At 46.6% G+C, this 10,000-nt stretch overlaps 2 protein-coding genes across 2 annotated transcripts in view; one reads left to right on the forward strand and one right to left on the reverse strand.

Annotated features, from left to right (window-relative positions):
* Nucleotides 1-622, forward strand: part of ralgapa1 (Ral GTPase activating protein catalytic subunit alpha 1) — a 94,047-nt gene extending 93,425 nt beyond the window's left edge. Inside the window, exon 47 of the mRNA XM_080540159.1 lies at nucleotides 1-622. This exon is cut by the window's left edge and continues 214 nt beyond it. The gene's annotated coding sequence lies outside the window, so the exon portion shown is untranslated.
* Nucleotides 623-2,590: 1,968 nt separating this feature from the next.
* The window catches only part of insm2 (insulinoma-associated 2), a gene marked incomplete at both ends in the record, with an annotated part of 8,075 nt that continues 665 nt past the window's right edge, over nucleotides 2,591-10,000 (reverse strand). The window contains 3 exons of the mRNA XM_080540281.1: nucleotides 2,591-4,342; nucleotides 5,327-5,434; nucleotides 5,649-5,702. Of these exons, the coding sequence (XP_080396407.1) occupies nucleotides 2,591-4,342; nucleotides 5,327-5,434; nucleotides 5,649-5,702 (1,914 nt within the window). The remainder of the gene's footprint in view (nucleotides 4,343-5,326; nucleotides 5,435-5,648; nucleotides 5,703-10,000) is intronic.

Consider the following 10,000-nt stretch of genomic DNA (forward strand, 5'->3'; position numbering starts at 1 on the left):
ACCATGACAGCCTCCACTGGCCTCTACCATGACAGCCTCCACTGGCCTCTACCATGACACAGCCTCCACCGGCCTCTACCATGACACAGCCTCCACTGGCCTCTACCACGTCAGACGGCTGATAGGTCGACGTTTCACTGAGCTGTCGATTGGCTACTCCACTGGCCAATCACAACCCACGATGGGAGCTAGACATTGTCAGAACAAGGAAACAGGAAGTGAGAGAGAAGCTTGTTGTGTTGTATCCAGGCAGGTAAGCGTCTTTCTGCTCTGACTGAAGCCTCGTCTGATTGGATAGTTTTGAGTGAGGCGGACACTGATTGGTCGAACTGAAGCACGTCACGTTTCTTGTCGACATGTTTGAGTGTGATGTCACTGCTGCGTTTCAGGGTCACATGATGTTGGTCTGTTTCATATCAAGGTTGTAAAATTGCTTGTCGCTCTGATAAAGAATGTTACTGATGACCTTTTTGTTTTGTTCATATATTCTGACGTAACAACGACCCAACCCTGTGTCACATACATGAATATATAAATAAGAATATATCCATTGTTTAACGTGTATGAATGATATCTGCTCTGTGTGCATATTTGAAAGTAGCTGCCAAAACGTATGTTAACCTCAAGCCACATAGAGACGGTGAAACACCAGTGAAACCGTTCTAGAGTGTTCTATGAGTCACTCAGGAAGAACCGTTCTAGAGTGTTCTATGAGTCACTCAGGAAGAACCGTTCTAGAGTGTTCTATGAGTCACTCAGGAAGAACCGTTCTAGAGTGTTCTCTGTAGAAGAACATACCACATAAACAGAATGAGTGGCAGGGATATGGCCACTCCCATTTCTATCATCTACTATGCTAGCTAGCAGGGGGCGGAGTCAGCCTTGGTCAGGGGGCGGAGTCAGCCTTGGTCAGGGGGCGGAGTCAGCCTCTGTCCTCCCAGTGTATCACTCAGCTGCTAGGCTAATTTTGTCTCCATCCATCCACCCTGCCAACAGCTATTTCTCTCTCTCTCTCTCTCTCTCTCTCTCTCTGCTAGAGAGAGGGTGGAATGAGAAAGAGAGAGGATGGAAGGAGAGAGAGGAGAGTGTATTGTGTTTTCGGGGGGGGGGGGGGGGGGGGCACACGCACACACACACACACACACACACACACACACACACAAAAGGACACCGCTTTTTTTAGGGGAGAGGTCTTCACTCTGTCCCAGTCTGTTCTAGAGGCTCTGGAGGGTTCTATCGGGCCGGGTTCTGTAGGTTCTCTGCTAGAGAGGAAAGGGACTGGACATCATTGATCAACATTTGGTTTCACTGATCATTTTAAAAAACGAACTGCTGCCATGTCTCAAGGTCAGGGGTCAGGTTCAAGGTCAAGTTGCTGTTGTGTTGTTTTGTTTGAATATTTGAGGTCAGTTACGAATTAGATTTTTTAATAATAATGTTTCCCGATGACACAGAGGTCGTCATGGTAACGTGTTGACGAGCAGCACGATCCAGGTGCTGTTGACTCCAGGCTGAAATATGGTTGGCTAAGACTCCTCGCGCTCTCCTGCATTCTGTAAATACCCATCTGCTCACCTGAAGACTGATGTTACTGCTGACCAACCGCTGCATGACCACCACTACTGCATGTGTTGATATGACAGGTACACACACACACACACACACACACACACACACACACACACATAGTATTGCCATACGTGTAGTGTATATGTGTAACGGCTGTTCCGGTCAGTGGATTTTGACAATAAACAGATTCTTACCAGGTGTTTGTTTAATGATTCGATGTTCGGGCGGAGGCTGTAAACTAAAGACACACTTCAAGAAACCGTTCAAGTGTTTTATTGACAATCACTGCGAATAAATTCATTTGTTAGCTACTAGGCTACATATCAAAATAACACATGATGACGACATTTTATTTCAACAATTAATTTCATCAAGGAATACATCGTTTTCTCTTTACCACAAAAAACAACTGTAGGCTATACACTATAGCCTCGCAGGTAAGATCGCTTTTCTTTACGAAAATACATATTAGCCTTGTAATTGGCTCATAAACAAACACCACATCTAGACTCAAACAAGCACGTTGAGTTTCCACAGGAACTACGTTGAAGATACAGGCGGTGTGGACATTTCATTTCTCATTTCTTACATGCTTTAAATAATATTAGACATTTCATAAAGGCCCCATTCTCACTGTAGCCTAATTGACAGCAGTTATTACACTGACCAGGCGAATGACGCCTACTGGTCCCTCGTTTTGTTATTATTATATCCTTGCACTGCCAATTGTAATTGATATTGTTTAATTGTTGCGCTGAGGAGGAGGAGTTGCTAGCCTAAAGCATGTCATTACATGGTCCAGTATGTTGTGTAGCCTAAAGGTTAATAAACATTTCGTTTTGACATCAATGACTTTGGGCTGCTTCTCCGTTTGTCTATCTATTCATAAGCTATTACAATCGCAACAGCTTGTCTGTCATAACAAATATATATAGTTTTGACCTGATCAGGAACAGGTCAGAGCCGAACAATTAAATGACTTTATTTCATATGTATCGTCCGGTCTAACGGGTCTGCCGGGCTAACACCCGGGGCTCACGGCCATCTGCAGCAGCATCACCTGCCGCGTCTCGGTCGGGTGCGACTTGTTGATGTGTCGCGTGAGCCCCGGGGAGCTGAAGAAGGTGGAGGGACAGTGCTTGCACGGGAAGATCTGCTGCTCGGCTCCGCTCAGGTCCGGTAACAGCGCGCTGCTGCTCTCCCCCGGCGGGCTCGTGGCCATCAGGATCTCGTCTCTCATCGCGTGCCACAGCCGGTGTTTGTCCCGGATCTCCGCCGAGGGGAAGAGCGCGCCACAGAGGATGCACGGGAGCGCCACCTGTCCGGTGACCGTGTCGACCTGCTGGCCGTACGGTGAGGCGGCTTTGACGGTCTCGTGCGCCGCGATGTGTTTCCGTAGGTACGCGTGGCGGCGGAACCTCTTGGCGCAGAACCGGCACTCGTACATCTCCTCCCCGAGACTGCTGGGGGCCGGGAGGAAGGGAGAGGCGGGCAGCGCGCCCGGGCAGTCCGCCGCTCTCACGTGGAGGTCCAGACACTTCTCCGGTGTCCGGTACCGGTGATCAAACGGCTCGAGACGCGGGGAGCTGTTCAGCCGGAGAGCGCTCGTGTTCTCCTTCCCCTCCACCGACACCGGCGACGTCCTCTCGTGGACCCGTCCCGTCTGCGACTGAGACTTCCTCGCGCCCCCCTGCTGCGCCTCGCCGTTGTTGTTATTGTTGTTGTTTACCGGACGCGGTTTGTGCCACCGGCGGTGTGAGGCGAGGTTGGCGGGGCAGCTGAAGACTTTGTCGCACTCGGGACAGCGGTACTCCACGCGCACGATCCGGGAGCACTTGTGCTGCGCGAGGGACACCGGGTCGAGGTACTCCTCGCGGCAGAGCTGGCAGATGAACTCCCCGAGCGGCTTCTTACCGGAGCACGCGCCCGCCGGTCGGACGTCCCCGCCGGGACCCTCCTTCTTGATCCGGAGCCCGAGCACCGGGGAGGTCGTCACCTCGTCCTCGAAGCACAGTCTCCGGTTCGCTTTGGGCTTCTTGGCGGCCGGTTTGGCGTCGCGCTCCGGTTCCACGTAGTCGCGCTTCGCCGCTGCAGCGTGTTGCAGTAACGGCGGGTACCGGTGATGGTGCGAGAGTGGTGGTGGTAGGTCAAAGGTCATGTCAGGGAGTCCGTATTGCGTGTGGTGGTTCATCAGGAGCCTCTCGATGGAGGACACCGGGGTGCTTATTAACGGGAACTGCTCCGTCGCTGCTGGTGACGACAGGCACCGGTGGAAGAAGGACGTCTCCAGCTCGGTGCCGACCGGTTTGACCGGGCTGTAGGAGAGGTCGGCGCGGCGCGGGGACCCGTCGGGAACCGGGGAACGGTGTGAGTAACGGTCCGAGTCCGCTCTGACCTCCACCGGGTCCGCCTCGACCGGGACACCGGGCCACGACTCCTCTCTCACCCCCTCGGCAACCGGGACACTAGTCGCCTCCCCCCCCTCCGGTGTGTTTCCCGCCTCCTGCCGTTCGTTGTCGTGGTCGCCGCCGCGCGCTCGGTAGGACGCCGGTGAGCCCCGTTTGCTCCGTTTCACTAGAAACCCTCGAGGCATCGCGACACCGGACGGTCCTCCTCCACTCTGAAGTGCCTTGGAGCGCGCGGTCCCTCCGGTGAGCGGAGGCTGAGTGAGGACACTGTCGCATGCAGCGAGGCGCGTGGCTTGTTTTATCTTTGGGGTCGCGCTCTCTGTTTGTGTCACCGACCAATCAGGACGGACCCCGGGAGGAGACACCTGGAGGTGGAGCGAGCGTTAACGAGGATGAAGAAGAAGGAACACGTGAGGGGTTTATTATCTTTCACTCCAGTGATTCTCCCCCATTGGTTCTACTGTGATTCTACTGTGGTTCTACGGATAGAACCCGTTCTGACCCGGGGGTCTGGATCAGGACTTACACGTTGTTGTTGTTGTTGTTGTTGTTGTTGTTGTTGTTGTTGTTGTTCATCCGAATCTTAAAGGAATTCCAAGGGTTAACTATTCAGTTTTAGATTCGATTCGATTCGATTAGATTCAACTTTATTGTCATTGCAGAGTAGCCTACTAGACAACGAAATGCAGTTTAGCATCTAACCAGAATTGCCAAATATCAAATAGTGATATAATAGTGCAAAACATGATATTGTAGACAAAATAGGATATGTAGGCTACAGTTATGAAGTGATAATTCCAGTAGGCTATAGACTACATATTAAGCTATGTAGGCCTACAGTTATGGTAGCTATGTACAGTATTATACAGTAGCCTATGCCTATTTTCAGTTATGGAAATTGGGTTGAAAAGAAGCACACTGAAAACTGTGCAAAAAGGTCAAGGTCATTTGATACTCTTCAGCTCCAGCACCTCAGCTAAATGTGATTACGGATGAGCGGTGCCATTTTCACTATTTTGATTTAGTTAGAAATTAAAGAAATGTAAAATCCTTTAATAAATAGACACGTCTTAATGCGTCCCGATGGCTTAAGCAGGTTTCAACTCAGGAACGTTGTAATGTAACTTACATTTGATATGTGAAATAAATGTTTCCATTTGACCTTTAAAAATGTTTGGCTACTTCAATAAATTAAGTCAAACTTTTTGTTTGTCTTTTTGAAAAGGCCATAAAGACTAATAGGCGAACAGAAACATCGCTTGTCTCTGTCTTATCAGTCAGATAACGGGTGGATGCTACAGAGGGCTATCTCCACTGTTGACATCATGTCGGTGTCTTTGTTGCGTTACGAGGGTAATCTCTCCGTGTCCGTTCCCCTGGCGAGGCCGTCGCTGGGCTGCTATCTCCGGGTAGAAGGGCCGCGGTGCTCCGGGAGCTGGAGAGGAGACCCCGATAACCTGCCAGCGGAGGGGGGCGGGGGGGGGGGGGCAGAGATGGGCATCAGCCGATCAGCGGTCCTCCTCGCGGAGCTGGGGACGCTGATAAGAGATCAGGAGATTCACTCTTTATCCCCGAGGGAGGATAACGACCAGCGTCCTAGGGCCAGACAACCAGACAATGCGATTTGGGTGTTTGGGGGGTTTGGGGTGGGCGTCCCTGGACGTTAATCACAGCGGAGGAGCGTGAGAACTGGCCCCGCGGTGTGATGGCGTGACAGCGACCACCCTGGGGACCCGAGGTGCCTCACACGGTGTCACATAGCCGCTGTCGCTGCTCGTGAGCTTAGAATGATAAGGTTCTATCTCCGTTTAGGGTAGTTCAGAGATATTGAGCGTCAAAGTTTTTACATTCCATTATGTTTTGTGAGATGGAACCTTTGTATTTGATTAATTACTAACAAAAAAATCTCAATATTTTAAAAATAACACCACACAGGCAGTAATAAACACCTAATGGATCAGATTATGTAAAAAACTAAATTTTGACAAAAGTTTAGATAGCACCTTATAATTCTAACGTCACGTGCTGCTGCTGCTGTTGTTGTTGTTGTTTCAAACAGGCTCCAGAGAGCAGAACAAACAGCAGACAGAGTCATTGACTCTCCAAGCCTTTAATAAGTCGATATCTATGTTGTTGTTGTTAGATAAAATAGCGGCCTCTTATCAACATTGCGGGGAGGGCCTCAATGTAATGGTCTGATGTCAATAATTATTAACTTTGTTATGGTTTAACAAAAAAAACTATATGAAGAAAACATGATTATCGTCATAATGACATGTAATACTATTATGTACATGTAGCCAAGCTACTACGCCTATATGCTAATAATAATAATAATAATAATAATAATAATAATAATAATAGAAGAAGAAGAAGAAGAATACAATAAGGTGTACCTACATGAATCTTAGATTAAATAAATAAATAAAGGGGTCTAAATGTAACCCTAACCCGGGGAGAGGCCACGTGAGGGATTATCTGTGACTGTGAATACTCTGCCTGCTCCAGTCCCTCAGACTGCTGGACATCAATGTATCCATGTTGTCTTCTCATCTGACACTGTCTGTCTGCGGCCGGAACCCAAACAACTCAGACGGAGGAAGTCACAGCAGCTTAGTCGCTGCCTACCGTGTTTCCCGATGCGCCGGGCTCGTGTTTAATGGCTGATTATTAAGCATCACATGATGATTAAGGTGTTTGGATTCTCCGCGCGGTCTCTCCGGTTAGCGCGCGGTGGTTCAGCACCACGGGAGGCGGACAGCGCCAGCCTCGCGCCCAGCCAGAGCGATGGCAGCTTGTGGTCGACAGCTTGACCCGTTATTCAAGTTTAAATTGTTCCTAATATCAGCATTCACGTTCTGTCCATCACAACAATATCTATCTATCTATCTATCTATCTATCTATCTATCTATCTATCTATCTATCTATCTGTCTATCTGTCTGTCTGTCTGTCTGCCTGTCTGCCTGTCTGTCTGTCTGTCTGTCTGTCTGTCTGTCTGTCTGTCTGTCTGTCTGTCTGTCTGTCTATCTCTTTGTCTGTCTGTCTGTCTGTCTGTCTGTCCATCTGTAATGAATGAATAACATTTTATTTTCCTGTCTTAGTCATAAATGACCCATCCCTTGTGGAATCATTCCATCCATCCATCCATCCATCCATCCATCCATCCATCCATCCATCCATCCATCCATCCATCCATCCATCCATCTACTACCCCTCAGCACTGTGTCTCCTGAGACACCTGCTTTCCCCAATACTGTGTCTCTTAAGATTTCTACTTCCCCCTTGTTCTGTTTCTCCCCCCCCCCAAAAATAAATAAAAAATAATAATAATAATCTTCTTCTATAGCATGACAACTGCCAATGGCCCCGGGCCTGAGCTGGAGTACTCTTCCTGCTACAACTAGTGGATTGATGATTCACTTGCTTAGTCAAATGATTACAATCGATAGTAAGTCGCTTTGGAATAAGGCGTCTGAAAAATGCCAAAAATGTAAGTGTAAAAATGTTAATCTATCCATCCATCCTGAATGGAAAGGCCTATAGGCTGTCGGACGTTGCTCTCCGGCCGAGTGAATCTAGTTTTCAGGACGCTCACAGAAAACCCTGTCCTCTACTGCCACCTGCTGGCCTGTTTTGAGTAGGCTACTGCACGCACAGAACAACAAGCGCTAAACCAAATAAGTCAATAATCGATCAGTAATCGATCAATAATCGATCAGTAATCTATCAATAATATATCAGTAATCTATCAATTATCTATCAATAATATATCAGTAATCTATCAATAATATATCAATAATATATCAGTAATCTGTCAATAATATATAAATAATATATCAGTAATCTATCAATAATATATCAATAATCTATCAGTAATCTATCAATAATCTATCAATAACATATCAATAACGACCCCTGGACAGGGTATGGGTGGAGTGTGTGTGTGTGTGTGTGTGTGTGTGTGTGTGTGTGTGTGTGTTCATAGTCTGGGAGAAGAAGAGGCATGGAATAGTTGAATACACTCCTGTGATTCTGCACCCCAACACTGCAGGCCCACGTCTCATCCTGTGACACACAGAGAAGAGCCACTGACAGACTCCTGACAACCCCGAAAGAGATTTACATTTACATGTTTGGCATTTAGCAGACGCCTTTATTCCAAAGCGACTTACACTCAATACATTTGACTAAGCAAGTGAATCATCAATCCACCAGTCGTATCAGGAAGAGTAATCCAGCTCAGGCCAGGTAACCTGAAGAGATGGAGGTCTTCAGTCTCCGACGGAAGATGGGTATAGTGACAGTTCTGACAGCCATGGGAAGCTCATTCCACCAGCGGAGAGCCAGTGTACTTGAGCCAGTGTATTTGACTACTGTTTAGTGGTCCTGGGCTCTGAGGGCTTTAACTCAGGGACACACAGCTGGGACGTTGAGGTGTTGTGTTTAATAGTTGGGGGGTTTTATTCACATGCTCCAGGTGTCTATATCTATTCCCTTCTCTCACAGTGAGCCAGAACCCCCAGAGGGTCAGAGAGAGTGCAGCTGGATTGGAACAGAGGAAAGATGTCATTCTCTGACTGACACTAACACACGCCTAGACACACTCACTCACACACGTTCACTGAGAATGTCTTTCCATTCATCTAGAATCAATGATTGACTAATTTACAGTACTTACTCAGACCTTTGTATTCATTATAGAACATAATTATAGCTTTATAGATTACCATGCTGAAAATGACCCGTAACACTGCCTGATGTCCTTTAGTGTGAGTCTCTAATGACACAGAACAAGAAAGACAATGACCTTGTTATTACAATGGTAGAACTGTGGTTTCCATGTCCATTTTGGTTCCACTTTGTTCTGAACCTCACAACTAAAAACATGTCAGCCAGTGTGTGAGGGGAGACAGATTTGTCATCTGTCATTAATTAACTAATAATATTATCACAGCCGTGCTGATATTCAGTATAACAGCACGACCTCGAGTGTGATATTGCTTTTATACAACAGTTCTACAGCGCTATTTATTAGTTAACACTAATAAGCGACAACAGATTATGATTTGTTTGTTTATTTAATCATAAAAATAAAATAAAAATAGTTCCGCAACTGAACTTCAAATGGACTGTTGCCTAGTAACCTGAACACAAACATGTAGTCTAATTAACGGTCATTTAGTAGAACATCTGTGCGGCGGAGTGATACATATAGTTAAAAGTCCCAGTGCTGTTATACTGTATATCAGCACTCATGGAATGCCTCTTGTCCAATCAAATCTAATCAAATGACTTGATCGGAACTGTTGTATAAATAATAATAATAATATAATAATAACTTTTTATTTGTATAGCGCTTTTCTTGCAAACGTTGCAGCTCAAAGTGCTCCAATCATTATATAACCATCATTTAATTATTTAGTAATTTAAAGGCAATATTAAAAAGATGGGTTTTTAGTCTTGACTTGAACATATTTACTGATATAATATTCTTATCAATCAATTTGGCCATACAACAATCTATTTGAAAAGTATATAAGCATGTCATGATGATCATGTGTTGTTCAGTCACAGACTGTTCAATGATGGCTTCGACGTTTCTATGGATACGCTGAGTCTCGCCGATTCTCGCGAGAAGAAAACAGAAAACAGACGCACACTAGCAGCCAGCCGGAGATTCGCGGAGGTACTGTAGACATTATTGTTAAATGACTTTATTGGCGTTATGAGTTAGTTAGTTAGTCATGTTAGTCAAGTCCGGATCCAAAGTCTGTTGAACCGTGCAACGTCACGACGTAGAGGCTGCTGTACCGTGCAACGTCACGACGTAGAGAAGGCCACAGCTTTCTGTAGCAGAACGGAGCCGTTACTGATTCACTCTCATGTATATAACCAGGGTAGAAAACGTACGTTGGTCTACCAGCCAAGGTGTGTGGTGGATGTTTTTAAAAGCAACATTACAGCAAAGGTCACAAAAAAACACTTTAGCATGCATAACTTCTGGCTCATTGAAAATGACTT

Source organism: Nansenia antarctica (genome assembly GCF_963989245.1).
Source record: "Nansenia antarctica genome assembly, chromosome: 1".
In the NCBI taxonomy this organism is placed as follows: domain Eukaryota; kingdom Metazoa; phylum Chordata; class Actinopteri; order Argentiniformes; family Microstomatidae; genus Nansenia; species Nansenia antarctica.